Source organism: Phaethon aethereus (assembly GCF_964289735.1).
Source record: "Phaethon aethereus genome assembly, chromosome: 3".
NCBI lineage: Eukaryota > Metazoa > Chordata > Aves > Phaethontiformes > Phaethontidae > Phaethon > Phaethon aethereus.
Window position 1 is genome coordinate 112,644,650 of NC_138576.1, and position 23,821 is coordinate 112,668,470.

The 23,821-nt window shown below is 41.4% G+C and overlaps 1 protein-coding gene across 1 annotated transcript in view; it reads right to left on the reverse strand.

The window, feature by feature from the left end:
- Nucleotides 1–413: 413 nt before the first annotated feature.
- FSHR (follicle stimulating hormone receptor) overlaps nt 414–23,821 on the reverse strand; it is a gene marked incomplete at both ends in the record, with an annotated part of 83,255 nt that continues 59,847 nt past the window's right edge. The window contains 6 exons of the mRNA XM_081998063.1: nt 414–1,641; nt 8,380–8,565; nt 13,536–13,610; nt 13,726–13,794; nt 17,435–17,512; nt 19,715–19,786. Coding sequence (XP_081854189.1) covers nt 414–1,641; nt 8,380–8,565; nt 13,536–13,610; nt 13,726–13,794; nt 17,435–17,512; nt 19,715–19,786 — 1,708 coding nt within the window. The remainder of the gene's footprint in view (nt 1,642–8,379; nt 8,566–13,535; nt 13,611–13,725; nt 13,795–17,434; nt 17,513–19,714; nt 19,787–23,821) is intronic.

The window sequence follows — 23,821 nt, forward strand, 5'->3', positions numbered from 1 at the left end:
TATCTCTCATTGTTACAACACACTTTGCAGACGAAAAGGTTAATTCTACATATTTTTTTCTTTCAACCATATATAACCACTACTTAATTTTCTGTAAGCAGCTAACATCTTCTTAGAATGAAGGGAATATCTGCCTGTATGGTGAAAAATACCAGTTTATAATCTCATTTATTTCCTGAGACAATTCTACAAGAACACTTTGGCACATACTGAAGTTTTGTTCTTTGTCCTTCAAGAACTGATGAAGATGATGCGTCATCTCTGATGGTTGTTCATTGAACAAAAATAGCAAAGTGGAAATAAAAATATTTTCCCATAAAAAATAAGTTTACATGCTATGCTGAAGTCATTATTCAAATTCACAGTAGAAAGTGATTATCACACTGCCTCAGACACAAATTCATGCAAACATTTCAGTTCAAGTGATTCAAAGGAACCAATGAATAAATAGTCCCATCACTGTTTTTTGATGCAGGAGGGCAATGGCCATTTCTTGTGTGGAAGTTATGAGCGGATGAGGAGGTGTCTGTTCTGTAAATCTGGGCTTGCATTTCGCAGCAACCAAACTTGCTCAACAGAATGAAGAAATCCCTGCGGAAAGTCTTTGTGAAAATGGCATAGAGGAAAGGGTTAGCACAGGAATTGATGGGGTAAAACAAAACCAAAAGGATCTTGGATTTGGAAACTGTGATGAGAGGAACCTTGAGTGAGGCTGATATTGCAAAAAAAGATATTGGTGCCATGCAGAGGAAGTCCGTGAAGATCAGTATGGCCATGCGCTTGGCAATCTTGGTGTCACTGTTTGAAGAGATGACATTGGGGTTTCTCACAGTAAAGTAGATGCAGATGTAGCAGGCACATATGATCACAAATGCGAGTACATTCAACACTAAAAGAAATACAACATAAGCCTGAGAAAACGGTGTTTCTATATCCATGGGCAAACAGATGCTGACCTTCATGTAGCTGCTGACTCCAAATATGGGAAGAAGTGCTACTGTGAAAGCAAACATCCACCCAAAAATCATTATAATCACAGCATGACGAAATCGAACCTTGCGGTCCAGTTGCATGGCATAGGTGATGGTGTGCCACCTTTCCAGAGTTATCACAGTCAGCGTGTAGACGGAGAGTTCACTTGCAAACACTGTAAAAAATCCTGCAGCATTGCATCCTGCCCCAGTTTGCCAGTCTATGGCATAGTTGTAATACTGGCTTTTGGTCTGGATATCTACAGATGCAATAAACAGCAGGTAGATACCTATGCAGAGGTCTGCAAATGCAAGATTGCACATTAGAAAACGAGGTACGGTGAGTTTGTATTGACTGCTTATTAAAATAATGAGGACAACAATGTTCCCAGTGATAGCTAAAATGTTGATAAACCATATCAGGACTCTCAGAATGTTGTATCCCATGATATCTTCACATGGATTGAAAGCATCAGGTTTAGGTGAGCAAGCTACATTAACTACTTCATTGCATAAACCATAGTCAAATTCATTCTCCACTGGGTCAAATCCTATGCCATAGTTGGAAATATAATCTTCAGCTGCAGATCGCCTACGTATCTTATCTCCAGGCTGCTCATCAAGGTCTTGCTTGGCCTGAGATATGCTACATATCGGATGTAATTCAGTGCTGAAATTGTAAAAAGAGTAGAATTGGAAACTAAGAGACACAGCAGGAGGCATACAACAAACATGAAATCATCCAGTTTCCATTAACAGCTCAGTTTTTCTGGTTAGCTGATTATGTAGACTACCCTGGAGCTTGAAATTAATAGTCTGGCTGGTGCCTATTTATAAAACATTACATGAAAATGTAAATTATTTGGAAACATCATAAAATGTAAGGGAAGGGAAGCCTGATGTGTGCTTTACTAGCAATTATGATGCAGTTATCCAACCGGACAGGTGCATTCTGTAAGAAGCTGTCCTTATTTCAACCGAATTTCTCATATAACCTGTCATTGATAAGCTGATTCTTGCATGGAGAAACACGTGACAATGAATTCCTACATAAGACTGAACTTTGAAGAATGAGTCAATTCAGCTGTGCCCATAAGGAGCCTATATAATCACAATAATGCTACTATCCATTAGTATTACTCTTGAATTCCCTTTTTCCTAAAGTTTTTTTGGCCGTGTGTCATATTCAATCTTGTAACTCCTTCAGGGCACAGGAAACCTCCAGTTTATGCCATTCATTCTGAGCGTCTCATATCATAATAGTAACTGGCCATTTAGACAAATAAATAGCATAACTATATTAATGCAGTCTCCCAGATAACCTCCAGAAGTCGGATGCCAACACAGATACAAACACAAGACATGGTAGAACATTTTGGTTAAAAAATGTTTTTCAAAGAAAATGGATTTGAAAATTCACCAAGCAAAGTGAAGCAAAGCCAAGCCAAGCCAAATGAAACCACACCAAACCAACCAAACATTTATGTAGAGACAGTAGTTGCTTTTATTTCTGTCCAAAAGTCTTTTTTAAACTTTTTGCATATTTTAGAAAAAGTAGATGAAAGAAATAAAGGAAAAGAATAAAATTCCTTTGAAGGTAAAGCAAGTATTTTTTGACAGTTTTGTGTTTGGCTTTATTTCGTAGAAGATTAACTCTACACCCTTATACTCCATGCCTAGACCAAAGGAAGAAACAAGTGTTTTGGCTGAGATGATAGAAAGATTATCAGCTCCATCAAGCTAAGAAATATCAAAGTGTGTTAATGAGAAATAAGGGGTCAGCCTTTATCAACTGCTTCTCCTAGCCACCTTTGAAGGTTGGTGTCCCAGAAACTTGCATCCATAGCTTTGCATAAAATGGATCCAGACCTAATTTAAGCTAGGGAATAAAACAGCTGACAACGTGTTGCAAAACCAACACAGTTCAGCTCTCCTTACTTTCATCTACAGCCAAGACAGCAATTTAGGTGTATAATTTCTAGGACTGGACTCCAGCCTATCTTCCACCCTGACTTCCAGTACAGTTGAGAGAAAAGCTTTCTAGGCAAGTTAGGCTGAAATTGTTAAACAATTGGTAGCAGCTTAAAAGGGAGAATTCTTTTCTGTAACCTAATTTTACCCTTTGACTTCGTGCACTCGCTACATCTTCCAAAAATCTAGTTTAAAAGGTCTGCAAGAAAGGAAGACTAATGAAGGCCCAGCACCAGAAGGTGAGGGACATTTCCTATGAGGTTCTGAGCACCCTCTACTATTATCAATATTTTTTATCTTGCCTGTCAACTGAGGCAGAAAACTGATTTTCTGTGAGGTCAAATATGCACTATGGAGGTCACAGTAGCAATAACAAGGCATTACATTTTGCTCCCCTGTGTTCTGCTCGCATAAGGATGAGTGAGGGGTCCACTGTATTGATCAATATATCAACAGTTCTCTCGCTGAAAGGGAATATATGCTTCCAAGGAGCAATAACGTGAGAGAAAGTCCCTCAGTTTTGAGTGCAACAGGCAGGCAAGGGCACTGAAAGCTACTGCAATTGGTGCTTCTTCATAAATGAACTGAGGGAAATATTTTTATCCAGTCATTTCTCAGCTATGAGTTAAAAATAAACCTTTTCCCAAATTATGGAGGCACTGCCTGGAGCTAAATCTGTCCCCTGGTAAGACTGCTATGTAAGGCCAATTAAATATATCTGATTATTACCATTTATTCATTCTTGAATTATTTTACAGTGCCAGCGGTTCCAAATAAAATCAGGTTCCCAAGGAGTGAGTGGCTCTGTTTGCTCTGAGGATGGGTGACGAGGAGTCTTCCAGCTGGTTACATGTACTGTAAGCAGATAAGATGGGCAGTTGCAAACTCCTGAGGGAAAGAAGAGCCGTTCTCTGGTACTGACTGCTTACCGGTTCTTTGCCCTGGGGTATTTGCCCTTTGTGCTATACAGTGCATTCAAAGCAACAAGCTAAAACATTTTTTGGCAAGAGATGGTTGCTTCCTTTTGAGATGGTAGGTATTGTAACACAGTTCATTTATTCAGTCTATATGTAACCCTCTGTTACTGTTTAACATTGCTTTGCTTAAGTAAACCCTCTGAAAAACAAACTAGAGAAAGGACAACTTAAAGAATAACGTTAAAATTGGAGGAGTGCTCTGACAAAAATAAACAAAAATTACTACAAGTGGTTATTTTAGGTGCTTTTTCTGGATCCGGTAAGAACAGGATCTTAGAATAGAATCATAGAATCATTTAGGTTGGAAAAGACCTTTAAGATCATCAAGTCCAACCGTTAACCTAACACTGCCAAGTCCACCACTAAACCATGTCCTTAAGTACTACACCTACATGTCTTTTAAACACCTCCAGGGATGGTGACTCAACCACTTCCCTGGGCAGCCTGTTCCAATGCTTGACAACCCTTTTGGTGAAGAAATGTTTTGTAATATCCAATCTAAACCTCCCCTGGTGCAACTTGAGGCCATTTCCTCCCGTCCTATCACTAGTTACATGGGAGAAGAGACCAACACCCACCTCACCACAACCCCCTTTCAGGTAGGTGTAGAGAGCAATAAGGTCTCCCCTCAGCCTCCTCTTCTCCAGACTGAACAACCCCAGTTCCCTCCGCTGCTCCTCATAAGACTTGTGCTCCAGACCCCTCACCAGTTTCGTTGCCCTTCCCTGGCCACACTCCAACCCCTCAATGTCCTTCTTGTAGTGAGGGGCCCAAAACTGAACACAGGATTCAAGGTGCGGCCTCACCAGTGCCGAGTACAGGGGCACAATCACTTCCCTGCTCCTGCTGGCCACACTATTCCTGATACAGGCCAGGACGCTGTTGGCCTTCTTGGCCACCTGGGCACACTGCCGGCTCATGTTCAGCCGGCTGTCAACCAGCACCCCCAGGTCCTTTCCTGCCAGGCAGTCACTCTTTCCAGCCACTCTTCTTCCAGACTGTAGCACGCTGAGAAACATGCTCAGCATTATAAATAGTCCCAGGCTAGGTTCTGTATTAAGCCCCATCTCAAACCAATCACCCTCACTGAAAAGTGACATCAAGTGAGTTGTGAGCAACTGATATTATGTTCTCATGAGACGAGGCCCAAACACGACTCCTGATGCTGCCATGTTTTTTAAAAAAGTAGGATTTTAAGTGACAGCTCCTCCAACAAATAATGATCAAGTGCAAGGGCAGAGTCATATCAATGTCATTCTTTTAGGCAGAAGGTGATCTTTATGTCAAAGAAAGCAAAAAGCTTGCTGAAGTTCATAATGGTCTATGTCAAGTTGAGGGTTTTATCATCCAGCCTCTGCCCTATCCGCACTTCAAGGATATTAATTTCCAGTTACAGAAAAATGTGGGGTGAGCTTGTCCTAAGAAAGCAGCTTAGCTTCTGTTAGGCCAGCATCACAATATTCCAGTGTGATAAATCTGTGGATCAATATTTATCATATAATCCTTCTTGCAATGGGAAAAAAAAAATCAAAATTACCTATGTTTTAATTTGTGTCTCAGTCTGGCGGAGCTGTGCTTGGTGTGACATCCTCCAAAATATAAGCTTTCTGTTATCACAACAGAGCCTGTTCGCCAGTGCAGATGGCTTCCGGAGTGACCCACTATGGCAACTTATTTTATCTAACGTTCTTGAGTGTTGCAAAAGTCTGAAAGAGGGGAAATCTTACATAAATAGGGCAGCCAGAAAGGGGCCATACATCCCTGTCTTAATTCCTTCCCCAATTTCCCATGTGAACACCAGCTGCTGCCGTGATCCTTAGAAGTGCACTTCTGGGCGTGATGAGGCATCCTTTTCATCCTCACTGGACTACCTGGAAGTATTCTGAGACCCAAATGGCCATGGGAGGATGACTGCCTCCTGTGAAGGCAAGTCAGGTCACATCATGGTTCTCGCCAGCAGAAGCGACGTGTACTGCCTTGAACCAAGCACAGCTCTCGCCAAAGAGATAATAGGTGTTGTGTGATCAAGCACTGCAAGCTGTTAATAACTCTTAAACAACCGGAGCAGTCTTCAATGCACAGGCAGCTTGTGCCAGCTGTCAAGAAAACCACTTTGAAATGAAAGCAGGTGTAGCTACTGTACGTGTGACTAATCTCTGCTGAAGTGTATGGTAACACACTTTAGGATTCAAACTGAACCAAAATGCATCCATTTTCACTCTTTAAGCTGGAGAGATGATACCAGTCTCCCACCAATTTCAGTACAAGACACATGACTGTATGAAAGGAATTGCCATTTTTAATTATGTTTTAAAGCAATTAATAGGAAGAGTCGATCTAAAAAATTGGTTCTAATAATTTTGCATTTATGCTTATTTTTTAAAAAAATACGTCTGGTAACTATTAAAGACATATGTAAATACATTCAACTTTGTTCTGTTGACCAGGGTGATACAGTTTACATGCACATTTATTCAAGTAATCATTCATCATATATCATAAAGAAGAGCATCTCCAACCTGCATATTATTTCTTACCGTTGCATCACACCTGATACTATAGGGGATTGTGAAGTTGTGACCAGACTGGCTCCAGAAGCAGCCCCACCACTGCGTGGTGCTCCAGCCCAGCTCACTGGCCATCCGCCCTTGCGCTCTGTGAGCTTTGCACAGTTCATTGGCATTTCTTTGCTAAATTGCACTTGCCAAGGCTGTGGAAAGAGCTGTCAGTGCCCTCCTTGGCTTCTTACCTGCCAGGACAGAGGCTTCCAAAAGTGGGGCTGTACTAAGGGGGAAGTGAGTGCTGTGGGCTTCAGTTCCCTGGAGCAAGCATGACATAGAAGTTATTTAAAGCCCAAGTGAGGGGATTAAATACTGAGAGTTTACCAAAAGGCCAGGGCCATTTTCTCCTGTAGCTTTCCTTCAATAGTAATTCTTACTCTGTTTTTTGAAAAGGCCAGTTGCCTAGTTTAAGGGATCGATTCCAGGATTTGAGTCCTGATTTGGCCCAAGCAGCCCAGAAGCCAAGTACCTTCAAAAATATGAATTATAGTGATATCAAGGTCCCTTTGCATATTTAGGACTAAACTTGCTTCCATTGGACTCTTCGCAAATACCACTTTGTCACCAGTGCTCAAAGGACTGGACCCATTTCTACTTAGCAAATTACCCAGCACTGTGCCTGTATAAGCCTGCAGAAGTATGCGAAAATGTGTCCTGCTGATAAACTGTCCTAGAGAAAAGTTTAGCATTTTGGATCAAAAATGGGCAATGGGGGATATATTCTGTCAGATACTTCCCTTATTACTGCAGTCTCCACCACCAAACTTGCACTCTTCACACAGATAGTTTTGCAAACACATGTGGTTGGTCTTTATTAGCTATCAGAACAAGCAAGATCAGTTATCTTTCATCTGGTGACAGTACAATACTAAAAGTAAAAAAAAATGGTTATTATAAGTATTAATAAGAAGCTACTAATAGTTTATGTTTTCTCTGCATGGTTTTATTTTTCTTCGAAGTTTTAGGCAAATTCTGAAGGCAGTGTCTTGAATTGTAACAATGATACACAATTTTTTTTCTGCCATGGCAACTTCCAAGTCTTTGAGGACATCCAGTAAAGAGCAAACTTCGAACAATAACAGCAGGTTTCTGTAGGTATCAGTTCCTCATGTTTTTCAGTGGCACAAATTTAAGAGGTTCATTAACTAGTTAATGTGTACATTTAAAGTCTATCTGAACAGCCAAAAACACTCAAGGAGAATCATTGACACCTTACGTCTCACTGCAGCTTGCTAATGGAAAATTAAAACAAGCATGGGAAACTACTCTGGGAGTCTAAAAAAACAACCTACCCTCCCAACCCCTCTCTTGATTTGAGTAAAAGGGGTCTGCTCTAGGTTAACCATTTCAGAAATCATGTCCAAAAACATTGTGTATGTACACTCCACAGATGATGTATCTGTGGCGCTTGGTTGGACACTGTTCCAACATCAGTGTGGCTATCCGAGAGAAGAGTTTAAGATCATTCAGCAGTCCTGCTACTCTCCTGAATCGATGGCCAAATATTGACCAGCTTCTCTGCAAACACAGCTTTCCCTCCAGCTACCTCCTGAAAAGTTATCAAACTTTTCCCAGATGAATGTCTTCAGTGTGGTTCCAGGCTGATCTGGGATGGCAGGTCCCAATGAAAGATGGACCTATGACAGGTGGAGGCTAGAACTGCAGCTGGGGAAAATCCTGATGCTAACACAGCTATCAAAATTTATTACTCCCTGGTAATGGAGAGGCAGTGCAGTGTGTAGAATGCATAAACCTGTATGTATTGTACATTTATTTATTTCTAGCCATTTACTTATCTGCACTGGAGACACCTTTTCTATCCAGATTTTGAGGAAGTTTATTTAAGTCACTATCAACTGCTGAGAAACACCAAAAAGAAAAACAAATGAAATAACTTACTTTTGTCTTTTCCAGTTTGTAAATGCACAGCAATGGCTAGGATAGGTGAAGTTTGCCTCAATCAAAGATCTAAATTTGCTTAAATCAGGAAGCTTTTTTAAATTGTATGTAGACCTTGCTCTTAGCTTCTTAATGAGTTCTAATCCATGACTTGGCAGGAAACTGATTCTCGTCCTTGAAATATCCCTTTAAGAAAACATATAAAAATCTTGGTAAAAAGCAAATTTACTTCTGCTCGATGGTGGATATGTGTTTTAGACTATCCTACTCATTTTCAGAGTAGTGATTGGAAAGAGATCAGCTGGAAATCTATACTGAAAAGAGGATCCAGGGATAAATTAGGTGTTCCTCCAGGAGACCTGAACTAATAACCATTGCAAACAACAATCAAGTGATGCTAGTCTGGTCTAAGAAAAAAGAAAAAATCCCATAACCCTCTGTGTAAGAATTAGCAGGAACATAAACCATTAGTGCCATATGATTCTGGGTTTAGTAAATACCCAGTAAATGCAACAATCATCCCAGAATACTGTTACAGGATAAAAAAGGCTGATGAAATCCCAACAGAAGTTTGCTACATGAACATCACATCATGGGAAGGCTGCTGTGGAAAAGGCAATAAACACAGAAGGAGAAGCTCACAGCGGGGTACAGTTGTGAGGACAGGTTGGGGATATCAGGTTTTATACTCACTAGGAAGGAAAAGAGATTAAAGAGAGACAGGGGTGACATGGTTCAAACTGTAAGGAACAAAAATAACAAAACATTTCCAGAGGTTTAAAAAACAAAGAGATCACAGACTGAAGCGAAGGAATGAGCAAGATTACAGGACGTTAGGAGTCATAGTTTTTTATTAGTTTATTAGTTAATAAATAGTTATTTTTTAGTTTATTTAGTTATTTATAAATTAGTTATTTATAACTAATAAAGTCCACATATATTATGTGGAAAGCAATTACTGTGGGGGACAGGCTATCAAAGGCAGAGATGGAAGCAGTGGCTACGGATGTATTAGTGGGGCTTTTAAAAGGAAACACATTGTGCAAACACTAAATCTTGACTTATGCCACCCAGGTGGGGAAAGGGAAGCCCCAAGGGTGCTCCACCTCAAGGCTAAGAGGTACTTGGGAACCCAAACCCACGGCTCTAGGGTGTAAGAGCTGGGGCAAAACGTCCCCACATTTCCCTCACTAGGGCACAAAATGCTTGTGACAGCAGGAGAGCACACTCCTTTCTCTTAAGAGCAACAGTAAAAATGAACTGCACAAAATCGCCCTGTCCTCCCTTAGCCCCTGTGCTTTTATGACCTGAGACTGATCAAGGATACAGCGTTTGCCAAAGCTGCTCTGCTCTTTATTCTCTGACAAAAGAAAGGAATTTTCCCTAATCAAGGTATTGAACTGAGAATATTTGTAATTTTCTCCATGCCCCCTCCAAGGTACAGTTTCCAATTCATCCATAACAGTACAATGTCAGGACAACTTGTTATTTGATCTCTATTACTCAACATGCACAAATTGTTTTTATTATTGTATTAAAGCAGTAGAGTGATGCCACATGAGGGTGAGACCATGTTTTAGCAGCAAGTAATAATTTTAAACAGTTGTTATGCACCTCTGTTTCTCCATTTTAAGCAAAATGAATGCAAGGAAATGGCTCTGTTTGAACTCACAGTCTTTAGCTTAGGGTGGCCAAGTCTAACAAATTCATAGGCAGCTAATAAAGCAGTTAGTAAAACTGTTGGTTGGTAAATATGATCTTTGTGTCTATGCTGTGCCCACAGCTGAGTCTTTGCATCCAGGCTCTGAAGGAATTAACAGCTTCAACAACTGGACCATGAACTGTGGCAGCAGAGGAACAAACACAGACCCCACTCTGCTACCCTGACCTGGGGTCATGACTCCTACTGGAAGGGCAGGACAGACCGGTGGAGTCAGAAATACTTTGAATTTCTTCAGGTCAGGCTGAGAGAAGCCACACTGTGGTCCTGAGGGTTGTTCCGGGCCTGACCTGTTTCTCGGAGGAGCTAAAAGCAGCAGCTGACGAGAAATTTTAGGCTGTTGTTTTCTGACTTAGACACTTGAACAGGCTATTAGGTTGCAGAGCAACCTTGATCGTATCATGGACTGACTATAGCCCTTAGTATGCTGCCTAATGAAAACCCTCACCTAGAGTATGTAATCGTGACTCAACAACTAAAGAGCAGTTTTCTGCCTAAATCCACAGACAGCATCACTCATAGCCTCATTAAGAGCCTACGAAACTTCGCAAGGGCTCATAATTCTAAACAAGAGCATGGAAAATGTTTTCTTTGGCTTGTTAGCTAAAAAGCTTTACTGAGTCCAAACTGTTATTACACTGGGTAGAAATAACAAGTAAATATGAATAGGAATATCACCTAGACTTAAAAATAGCGAAAAAGTTACTGGATCTCTGGGCATCTCTAAATAGTTTCATAAATAATAAATATTCTTCCATGAAAATATTTTCTTCTTCATTTAAAATTTTTTCTTTTTATGCTCATTATTGCATGTAAACAGAAGTGAGTTAGGGAATGTGCTTTTCATTCTCCCGCAGGGTTTGTTGGTATGTCTGTTAGGGATAGTTATTAATGCACCGCTAGACAAGCCCCTGAACAGCAAACACAGACATTGTGCAGGTGGTTTAGTAACTTGCTCCAGTGAGTCACCATGTGCAGACCTCAGTGCAGAGGTTCTTTGGGACGTTGGTCTCTAGCTAGAGGCTTGATAAATTAAATAAGCATGATGAACAAGACAATAAAGTGGCAGTAGGAAATCAAACCGGAAAGCATCAGTGACTGGAGTACATGTTCTTGTATTATTATTGCTTGGCTGCTAGTCATCAGCCTTGAGAGCAGCCAGTGCAGGAACAGCAAAATGAATCTGGCTTCTCTTCCAATCACTTCCTTTTCCCACTGGGAGTCTCTGTTGGAATAGCAAAAATACTGACCAACTGTTAAGGTGTGCAAGGCACAGACAGAAACAGCAAGAAATGGCTGGCGGAGCAGAAATCAGAGTTAGGGTAGACTGATCAGTGAGATGTGCTTGTATCTAAACTGATCTCTGGCTGTGCGTCAGGGGCTCAACTGTCGAGCTGGGGATCTTCTGGCGTTCTCCTGTGGCCCCCATATGTGGGTTTCATGTTGAAGACGAGGATAGGAGGGACCACAGCCATACCTTGCCCTGCATCCGAGTCAGGATGCAGACAGAGAACTCCTAAGGACTTCAGTAAAAGCTGGTGTAAGCCACTACAGCTCTGGGAGCACCAGAAGATGATTAAATGAAACGATATGGCTGAAAAGTGAAGCTCTGAAACTCCAAGTTGGAAATACAGTGTATTTCTAGATAGAAGGAATGTGTATAGGTGTGGGAGTAATTAGCCGTTTTATTTACTTGCCTACCGTCAGCGCCGAAATCCTTTAACGCAAAACTTGATGTCTTTCCAAAAGAGATATTCTAATTCAGCCAAGAGCTGTGAGCCTGAGAGAGGAATTGATTCGTGAAACTGTGTAGCCTGTACGAGGGCTAAAACTGGTGCTTTCTGACATTACTATTTGTGTTTGTGTGTCTTTCATATTATTTTGATATGCTGAATTATGAAATAGAAGTTAGTATTAATTGACTGTAGAGCACTGGTTCAGGAAGATCAAGAGTTAAAACACCCTGACATTCATTCCAATAAAACACTGCAGTCTGCAACACAGATTTGATTGCAACAACAATGCAAAGTTGTCCCAGCAAAGATATGATTATGGGTCAATCATTTCCATAAGTGAAAGTGCATTCCTGGTGTACACTACAGTGATGGATGAGTAAGAAGGCTCTTTCATGATCTCAGGCAGGATAAAAAGGTAATTTCCCATCCATAGAATAGTGGATGTATTGGTAATGGAACACAAAACTTCTTACGCAAATAACTCGGTGTTAGAAATTGAACTATCAAATGAATCTGAACTACAGCCAAATCAATTTGATAAACATCCAGAATATGATTGTAGCAGCTAGAGCTTGCAAAGAAAATGCATTTACTTTTCACTACAGGAAACAATGCTTTTCCAAACAAACCTCTGTGATATTACTGCTGAAAAGACGCTGCACTGTCAGTCATTTCCAAAGAAGGAAGAGGCTTTGAGGGAGTGATGGAAATAAAGCAGAATGCAGTAACCCATACCATAGCTCTTTATATCATAGGTGCACTGACCATCACAATGTGGAAAAAAGGCCTTCAGAAGAGCTCTGATCTGAACTTAAGGTCAACCAGACATTTTTTTCCCTCTTTTTTAGATTTCTAACCACTCTGTTTAAAATCTTCCAACAGCTCCAATGACCCCTTTTCACCCTTTCTGGGTGACTCCTAGTCCTCTCTGGACATCCAGGGTAGATGGGAAGAGAGACTGGCTCTGATGAATTGGTGAGACAAAAGAAGACTCCCATGTGTCTTTTGCAGCTCTTACGTGTTGTGACTTGTGCTCAGAAACACAAGCAGTTGTGCACACTAGCAGGCATTTTCAGACCCCATGACAAACTGTGGCTTGAGGTAATGGTGACTGAGATCCATGAGCATTTCACTGCTGAATTCTCTGCTACTGAGATCTTGCTTTGCAGCTTATCACCCACCAAAGACATCCTGCTGTAACTGTATGAGATATAGCTCATACCTATCTCTACAGGGGATGGGACATCTCAATCCCTATCCCTGTAGGGAAGGGGTTTTATCTTCAGCCCTAAGCTTCAGAGATGCAGGGGCAGATCTACAGTGGTAAGCAATTCAGATCTAAGCACCAAGGACCCCCTCACCTATTGATTTTACTCAAACAAGAATATATCAGCGCTTTTCTCGGGGAAAAAAACAAAGTAGAACTACTGTCTTACAGAGCTTCATCAGCTGTGGAGAGGAACCTGGATCTAAATCCCTGGATGCAAATACCCCCGAGAACTTGAGGACAAAGTGAAAACATGGATCTAGACTGAAATTTCAGTTATGGCTTCTAGTTTTTTTAATATTCAGAACTACACCTCCAATTTTGAACTCCAAGATTTGTGACATGTTGAAATCCAGACTGGCATTCATATGTTCTTCTCTGTTCTTTTCTAGGGAGTTAATAATGAGAAAAATAATATCTGAATATTACTTACAAAACAACGGGCCCATTGGCTCCTTGGAAGACCTCATTTGGTAATTTTTCTAGGTTGTGGTTATCACTTAAATTTCTGAAAAACACAACAATATCGATGCTAAAACAATCTGAGATTAAAACAATAGCATGCAGCATTTACTACCTTCTAATGATTGCTTTTCAGAATAGTAAACAATAGAAATAGTTACAGCTCATCCAGGTACGTTCCATTAAATGCATAATTCTCAATTTCCCGAATCCCATTTTTGTTCAGCCATCTGCAATAGAGAAAAAAAAAAAAAAAAAAGAGTTCTGGTTTTATTTGTGCTTCATAACTAAAATGTGTGCAATTCAAATCAGTGAAGGGGATCTCAAACAAATAAAATTCTTAAATGGATATTCAAACGGTGAAATGGTGAAACTTCTATGAATACTAGCAAGTAAGATGCCAACAGAGCACAGAGGTGAATAGGGCAGACGAGTGCTGCCATCAGAGGTGATAGCTAGAGTGAGTTTCTGCAGCCAGGGTGAAGACGCTGGCGCGGCTCATGGGTGCCCTGGGAAGGCTGCAGCGCAGTCAGGCTGTCCCAGGTTAACCCCAGGAGGGGTGAGACCAGCATCTTTCCTTCTGGTGCTGTCGGTGCCACTTAGTTTTACTTTTTTCAAGATGCTTTTGAAACACTGGGCCATGGCTTACCCTTTGACAGTGATTAGGGAAAAAAAAGACCACCGTCTGCAGTGGTCTCATGTCCTCGGTGGGGCAGGCAGAGGAGGGAGGCTGACCATCACCAAGCTGGGCAGGAGGGCAGGAGCGGGGTGGCCGTGGTGCCAAACTGCCTGGGAAGTGGCAGATTCCTCCCACACCTGCTGTCTCAACAAATTACACTCCCTGTCTGCTCTGCTGCCCCAGTCCCACCCCCCCGGGCTCCGTCCCCCAAGAAGAGACACAGGTAGTGAACTGGGAATCAAAGCTCCTTGGGCTTTCTGCCAAGTTTTGACTGTAGTGCATTAACTAATTAATGTTTAACGTCCTTCCTTCCTTCCTTCCTTCCTTCCTTCCTTCCTTCCTTCCTTCCTTCCTTCCTTCCTTCCTTCCTTCCTTCCTTCCTTCCTTCCTTCCTTCCTTCCTTCCTTCCTTCCTTCCTTCCTTCCTTCCTTCCTTCCTTCCTTCCTTCCTTCCTTCCCTCCTTTCCCTTCCCGGTACTAAAAATTTACATTTGGGTCAGTTATATTTATCATCTTTACAGTGCAATCTTTCATCCAGCTTTAAATGTCACTTTGCAACTCACGCCCTCTCCAACAGGCAATGACAGGTCTGATTGATGGCAAAAATGGCCTGATTTAATTAAACTGTCAGCACACCAGGACGTTTTGTTTCTAATTCATACTGAAAGTTGAGCATGCAAGTGACTCACTTAGATAAGGTCCGAGGTGGTGAGCTAAGGTCAGCATGAAAATCAGTTACGGGTCTGGCTGAAAGGATTACCCTTTTGACCATGACCGGCAGATGTACATAGCTCCATGTCTGCAACGTCTGTCAGGTCGGATCAGGAGGACTGTCACCGTCCCCTTCACTTGCAAGCACTATTAGACACGAGTGAGCAGGCACAGAGGAGACACACGTGCCTGCTTATAGCATTTAAAACATTTATTATATTACATTGATCTGATCCATTTGTAGCTGCCAGGCTGATATATACGCTTTTAATTACAGTATTAACACTTACTGTGTTTCTTCACTGAACATGATGCTAACGCAGTGAGATACTAAGGTCATAAAATCAGAGTCACTGTTGCTATACAGTGAGGACTACACACTCCTGTCACCTGGCTAATTGCATTCAAGTAGTAGAAAGAGCAAAAAAAGATTTATCTAAACCCCAAGATCTCAATATACAACATACAGACAAGTTTTTGTTGAGACAAATTCTCCCCTCACTTCAACCAGCATCCTTACTGACTCCACTAACTCTTACACTCGCAACAAGTGGCAGTGGGGGCAGAGATCTAGAGCTTGGACATACGGGCTTTCACTCACCATTTCATGGCTATAGTGGTATTTTTAAAACACACTTTAAAATTCACCTGGTGCAGGAGGCCACTTCCCCTGAGGTACTATTTACACCCTATTTCAGGGCAGAAAACCTCTGTCTTGGGCTCGAAGTGGCTTGCAGACCTGGAAGCAAGGTGAATTTCTTCCATAAATATCTAGCGCTTTTTTACCAAACGTATCCACAGTTCCAGTCTGTGCTGATCCCATGCATACTGTGAGATCAGATGCAATCCAAATTACCGGCTTAAATATGCTTGGAGCCTGGCACAGCAAAACCTGCTAAAATTGTGTCTCCCCAGAATCTGGGAGTTCAATGGGTCCTGAGTCTTGACATGCCTGGTTTCACAAAATGATGTTGCTGTAACGGTAACTTTCTATTGCATTGCATAATGACTTCATTTTTTTTATAGAAAACCAGCAAATTTAGATCTAAAATGAGGCAAGTTCATCACAGCACAGGGCAAACCTAACCAGGGACTCTCAAAGAGCACGCGCGGGACCTCTGTCCCAAGGGAGAACTACAGCAGGGTCGGGACATCGTCTGAGCAGGCGGGTGCTGGCCGGGTCTGCTTGCAGAGCTCCTGCTGCTCCTGCGCACACGGGTGGGCGCGGGGAGCCCGTGACAAGGGGCTGTTGCAGAAGGCAGGGCAAGGCAGCTGGAAGAGGACATGATCCTCCCCCAGGCCAATTTTGCTAGCAAACCAGCAGCCTTAAGACCTCAGAGAGGACTATCCTTCAATACCCAGCCAATAATCATATAAGCAATGGGATGTCCTGGGGAGAGAGGGGAAGTCGATTTCATGGTGCTCAAGCAGCACAGAGAGGTCAAATCTCAGTAAAAATCTGGGATATTTATCTCACCCCTTAGTGGTATCACGGAAACAAATACACTACTTGTTGTGCAGTGCTCTGAAAATACAAAGTCCCACCTGAGTAGCAAATATTATCACAGCAGAAAAGATAAACCAGTGCATTTGGGGTATAATGACTTGAATATATATTTGAGAAAACTGTGTGCGTTTGAAACTTCATGGGACTTGACGTAGACGGCGGTTGTGCATAACTGATGGAGAAAAGGGAAAGCGAGCAGCTAAGTGACTTGTTACTGGCCTCTCTTCAAATATTGATGGTCTGACCTCGCTCCCACCAAAATCAATGTGAGCCCAATCAGTCAATCAGATCCCGCTTGTCTGCTTCGGTATGCGAGGTAAACTGCACACGCACAGCGGGAAATTCTTCCGGTCTGGCCACTGGGTAGGTGAAATGATGGCAGCTTGTTAGCAAGCAAACAGTATGTTTTGATATACCCACAGAAGGGATGAAAGAAGCCAGACAGTTCATTAAAATACACGACTGTTCAAGTCAAGTGTAGAGTCATCAAACCACGCAGCTTGAAACTGCATTGTGAACTGGCCTGTATCAATGCATTAACATTGTGTACAAATATACCATACTCCCACAACATCTACACATATTTTGCCCGATTAATAAATGTCTTTGAATGATGTGTCTGACTGTAAATATTTATGAGTCATGCCATCCTTTTGAACACAATTTGTATCACATGGAACTGTTGCTGGAGGTGGAATATATTTAACCTTGGCATCTGTAATTACTAAATTTGCTCTATGCTGTGCTTCTAAAATAAAAAGCAGTATTAGAATACAACAGAAAACCACAAAAACATTCATTTTTCATGGCAGAGAAGCAGAATACAGACATTTCAGGGGTAGAGGAGAAGTCTAAAACCTCCATTTGAATTTGGAAATGTATGCAATAGTGCCCATCCTCCAGTTTCCTTGACCCTATTCTGGAGACGAAACGAGCTAACAAGGAGAATAATGGATTTGCTGTGTCTTACTTACAGAATGACACTTTCAGAACTCAGGCCCGTGAATGAATTTCTTTCGATTGTATGTATATTGATATTGTCTTGAATATCTCTGAAAAATAAAATAAAATAGAAACTACACCTTTTGGCACCTCTGTGAACCTTCCAACATGATACGCTATTTCAAACACAGTATTTTTCCTTGTATTCAACCTAAGGAACTGTTATAGGCAGAGGGTAATACTTAAGTTTTTAAGACATTTTGTCTGCAGAGCACAGACCTTCCTGGTAAAAAAGGCTGGAGCAAAACACTTCAAACACCCCCATACCTTCCTTCCAAATAGGCTGAAGTGATTAAAATGCATAAAACCCCAGGTCTTATAATCCTGAGGTGGACGAAATAGTTCCTCCAGCAAACATATTGCCCAGAAAATGCAAACTGAGGGGCTGCGAGGCCACCCCTTCTTGCAGCCTCCCAACCAGAAGAAGGAAAAGCCATTAGCCTTTTTGGCCTGATTCAGCAGGGTACCTACTAGCCCACGAATAATTCCCCTGCCGATGTCAACGGGGTTGCTTATAAGCTTTGTATGTGCTTAAGAACTTAAGACGTGAGACCCCTGTCAATGCAGTGTGCTGCACTGCCAAGTAGGCATTTCGGTCTTTCAGCGTTTTTGACTGATAGGAAAAAAGGAACGGCAGATACACGTTCTGTTGCTTGCTCAAAATAGACCTCAAAGAAGTTAAACAGTTTTACTCATAATTTAGGCTGGGGATGTGGTTGTTTTCATGCTGTTTCTGTTGGAAAGCACGGAACAAAATGATTTATCTGCAAAGCTTGAAATTAAGTGTGATTCCAAAATTATCTCATGCTGACACTTGAATATGGCCACGACTTTGCATTAAGTGACACCTACACAGAGGCCCCATTCTGCAAACTGAGGTCAGCAGAAGTAGGAATAGGGAGGGAGTGCAGCACCCATACAAGTGAAGTGTACCCCTCTGCTAAGGACATGCGCGAGCCATTTATAAACATCAATGACCCATGAAGAGCTATCTTTGGAAATTAAATATTGGCAAAACTGAAGCCAAGGGGAATTTTCTTACTGACCTTAGTGAGGCCAATGTTTGAACCAAGGTCTAATCTGGGACTCAAGCAGTATCAAGGCCCACTTAATTCTTACAAGAAAGTGAGGAGTTTCACCTGAAAAAAAAAGAAACTCAAAACCCACCTCTTGCTCAGCAGGACACAATAATTCAAGTCTAGTTAAGACTGATGATAAACAAAAAGGTATGCAGGAGGAAAGCTCTGTTAGCTCCATGTCTGTGGCATTCGCTTGATGGTTTTGGGAAGCCCTGAAGTGCACTTCTCAGAAATATGCATGTCAAGTGTAATACAGAAATTTGTTTCTTATCTTATATATGTGTATACTTTATTCAGGCATCCCCCTCTATGTTTCCTATGCATTTTTATTTGTGCTAATGGCCATTGCTAAGACAATTGCAGGATTAATGTTTCTGCCGCTTGAAATCTTTTAATCATGCAGAACTTTGCCTGTGCATTAACGATATATCTTATCCAAAAGAAAAGAAGAAATAGTTGCTTATTTCCTAGGCTTTCTGCTTTCAATTGTACTAAGAACTGATTGAAAAATGTATGTCAAGTTCTTCTTCAGTAAAAAAAGATCAAGCTTTTTCCGATATGCATTTTTTACAGAAAAAAATATGCGCCTGCTTTAACACAAAATTTTACACAAATATTTTTTTCCCTGTTGGCACCGGAATTTTCCATGGAAAAAAATATTTCATCCTCTGGACAGTTTTACTGCCAGTGAAAAAAATGAACACGGTAGAGATATTTCCCTGTAATTTTTTTCTTTTTTATTCTCTGTGATGTGACCACCTCTCCACAGAAAACAGCTCTGGGATCAGCAGCTCTTCCCATGGAGGCCAGAGAACTGTCAGCAGGTGGCAATAAATTTCCACTGCCACCAGCCTGGTTTGGATTTCAGCTGGTGAAAGAAGAATAGAAGGCTGTTACCCGTCCCTGGGCCATCCAGGTACACACACATAGCGTGGTTAAAGGAAGAGAGGTCTGCAAAGTGTAAGTTATAACGCTTTGTAGAAGGGAGACCTAGAGACAACTGAGACCTTTAGGGCCACATTATCATCAATGCCTAGAAAATTACAAACCAAAAATGCTACCATGAAGCCAAAAAGCGAACACAAGGGGAATCATGTCTTGAAAGGTTTTGTTGGAGCAGGAGAACATTCAAAAGGAGCTTTTAAAAAGTGAAAAGCAGACATTAAAACTTACAGTAAAACTTTCTGGAAGGAGTGCACCTTACGGACAGCAGGTAAAAACCGAAGGCCAGTGTTTGATATTAACCTAAAGGGGAGAGAACAGATGAAGATTATTCTCTCTGCCCCAGGAATGAAACAATAATTAACAAAGAAGAATGAACATTGGACTTAAAATGGCAGCCACAAAAGGAAGAATTTAGCAACAAACGGGGAGTTTGCCCATAGGGAACTTAACATGGTAACATAAAAAGGTTTTTCTCCAAAGCACGAGCTGAAATCTGCCCCACGGAAGTCAAGGGAGAAACCCTGCCTTGCATAGTTACACGGTCTCTCCTGATGATCTCAGGAAACTGTCGGTATTCATTTCCCAGCCATATTCTAAGAAACCAAATGCACTGACCCAGGCTGATTATTTTCATAGTAGGCCTTTTAAGACAAAATTATCAACTCACCACAATTTTAACCTTCTATTCTAATAGGGTATACATTAATTCCACTGGAAATAACATTATTTCATGAAAGTAAGAGAGAATTAGGACACTTTATTCCCCAGCACCTCTAATAGCGAGGAACCGAACACGTGGGAACATTTCAGCAGTTTGTGTGACTGGAAGTGGGCCTGAGCCCTGGGTATTTAATGACCCTCCCACCACGTGGAGCATCGCTGGTCTCTGCGTTATGGTTCCTGTCCATGAAACACCATCTCAGAAGCCGTGACTCTGGAGGACAACCCTGTGCCCACAGCCAGCGAGGAAACATGGTCACAAGTATCCACAGAGCTGTACCACATCTAATTTAAGCGGATTTTGTTATCCAGAGCAGTAGCAAGGGAAGGACAAACATGATATTGCCATGCAGAAGGAGGTGGCTGGTGAATGCTGATGGCTGGAAGAAGGGCTGAGTGCAGGAAGGAGAAGGAGCTGGACCGGGCTGGGCTCCATCCAGCTGGGATTTTTTCCCAGTGACCAAATGTCTCATTTTGACTCTACCAAACAAAGAGAAAACTTGAGTTCTTCAAAGTTTAGTTTTATCTTTGTATTTTTAATATCTGAGGTGGTAGAGAAGGTAACCTTTCACTGAGAATATTGCTTCCTTAAGGAACGTATTAGTAGTATATGGGAAGTATTTTTTTCCTGGCAGTTAAAGAGAACATCATTACTGGATGTGATTTTTTTTTTTTTTCCAGATTCATTCCTGAATAGTTGAATGGTGATGAAAACCGCTGGTTGAGACCGGAAAAAAGTAACAGCATTCATTTGACCTTTTTTATGAACCTAGATTATTTCAGGAGGTTTGCAACCGTTCAGGTTTGTAATCTGAACTGAAACTGAACACCTCCATGTCACAACCAAATTGTACATTTGGGCACTCAGAGTGACACATAGGTCCATATAATAGTCATTCACTTGTGTAAGTACTGCTCCGAGTTCCCCGAGATGCTATCTGGATATCCTCAGCTGTTGAAAAGCCAACTTGTTATCTCTCTCTTCTTGTAATAAAAAGCGATGCATTATATGCAGGAAAAAATTGAAGAAGCATAGTGAATATTCAAGAAGCCAATTGGGAAAGCTGCTGTAATGTCATGACTGTTTTGTCTCAGGAGTCAGAGTGGTCTGACATTGCATTAACTTAAAAATAACAGCTGTCACATGTGACAAAGAAAGCTCTACAAAAATACTTTTGAAAAACTGTTACATATAGTTAGATAGAAAGCATGATTAATGAAGCAGATGGATTTTACAAGGCCCTTATTATTTCAAGTACTTCTGCACTTATGCTTTGTGAAATGAGTTAGCCGAAAAAATTTAAACCTTTCCTTTCTACGGTGCTTTCCTGAGAAAATCTCAATCCTCATGTTGCAGTAATGAAAGATGATGGTACTCTATCATACGCTATTCAAACACTACTCCCAGTGGCAACTTACTCCCAACATATCAAAATGCCACACTGGTTAGCAGGGCTTTCACCATACATGTATGAAAAAACATGCTCAAGGCCTTGGGTGATGCCATAGTCCTGATCTTTCCAGTAATCCCAAAGTGTTCAGGGCTCGATTTGTACTGGTGTCAACTGAGCAGCGTGAGGTGAAGAGGAAAGCATCTTTGACAAATCATTACATATTGAAGTAAATCTACAGGTGGCACAAAGCACTGATTTCAGAGAGGCGCAGAATGGTCATTAGGAGCAGGAGAGGATGTTCTTTCAATTAATTGCAAAAAAAGAACTAAAAAAATATTTAGCTAGACTGCAGCCTAGATCTTCCCTCTCTTTTTATTCAACCAACAAATCTCCAGAGGCCTTTAAGTGGATAATCTTGTTAGAATGTAGATAATCCAATTTACTGAATATCTTTCCTGCAGGACAGTTTTGTCAATATATTTACCATATAACGTATACATCCTTAGTAGCTTCACTTTAAACAAGTGTCCTCTTTAATCTGTGTTATAACTGAGTCCCCCCTTGCCATGCATAAACAGCTCAGTAAGAACCTGTTTTTCAGATGGCTGATGGCTGCTTTCCAAAGCATTAATTGTCTTTCTGAAAAGGCTTACTGGAGTCAGCACTTAAGAAAACACAGCACCATGATCAGCAGGGGGAAAAAAAAATCTTTCAGAAACAAATTCCTGGAAGATTCTCCCTGCTTATCTCCAGATATAGCAACACGCCTGCTCTTTTTTACATCAGATTGGTAGGAGCTACTCTGACGAAATTGGGAACACAGTTTACTTCATCACCTTATTGTGGGTATTTGCTAAATTGCAAACCCGAGGTAGGCAGAGATAAATACAACATCACTCAGGAAGCATTATTTTTGTGTTCCTTAATTATGCTGGTTACTTTATATTGCACGTTGGCCTGACTCCAGTGAGAGATTCCTCTGACTCATGCATCCCAGCCTTGCAGGGTAAGCCGAGCCTACGATCTACAACACCCGCCTCTGGGACAAGGTCTTTATGGAGTGGAGTATCACTTCTTTCTATTGAAAAGCCAAGTCCATGCAAAGGGTCAGCGATTCTGTGGACTTTGAGGCATCTGCAGCAAATACAGGTTTGGATTTAGGAAGCATGCCAGGTACATGTGTGTCGGGTCCTCCACGAAATAACACCAGGCAGGTACAAGCAGCTGCAAGACTTTGGAGCTGGGCTCTGCTCTCCACAGTGCAAAATATTTAAGGCATCCTTTTGTGACCTACATTTCCCCTCCCCTCCAACAACCCAGCTGTATGCCCTCAGAATTGATCTGAAAGGAGTATTACATTTAAATCTTTCTATTTTAAGCTGAGACTGCTTAATACAGGACGTCGACACATCCACTGTCAAAAAGAACCAAAGGACACAGATTACACTTGAGAACTAATTTTGGAAAGAAAATAGGTTTGAAAAGCCATCACTACATTATTAAACAGACAATGCCACAGCTCTCCCTAATGAGAGCCAGATAAATAATCTTGTACCCATGAAAAGGTCAATAAGTTACCATTTTGAAGCAGTCTGTCTTTTTGGCATATATCCAAGAAGACCAATTAACAATTCTCTTCACTGCTTATAAAAGTCTGGTGAGAAAGTTAAGGTTGCGTTTTTCTAGAAGGTTTAAAGTATTTCAGCACTGCATTTTTTTAGCAATTTTTCTCCTTAGGGTGTTTGCCATACCAGTAATGATGATGCAGGAGCCAAAGGGAGTGGGGTGAGCGGGAAATGTATTTGTAGCCAAGTCGACAGAAATAAAAGTATATTAATGTTCAACAAGCCCGTGAAGCTGATGAGAGGACTGACAAGGCTAGCCAGAGCTTCTTGCCTGCCCATAAATAAGACCTAGTGGCTATACAACTATTTTTGAAACAGCACAGAGAAAGCCTTGCAAGCAATGTGTTGTGAAGGTCATTAAACTGATGGGCTATAGTGCCCAGGCTCTGCTTCTGGCATTAACACTCATTAGTTTTTCTCTCTGACGGTAAATGTATATTTTTCTGCGAGATTTTCTGAACTGTTTTAACAGTTCTGTCACAGCCACAGCACTGCCGTGAGGAATCAGACCACGTTGTCTTGTACCCTGCCAGGCTGCCACCATGGCTGGAAACGTCAGAAGAACCACAATGAGCCCAGCAATGGGCAGGTGCCCA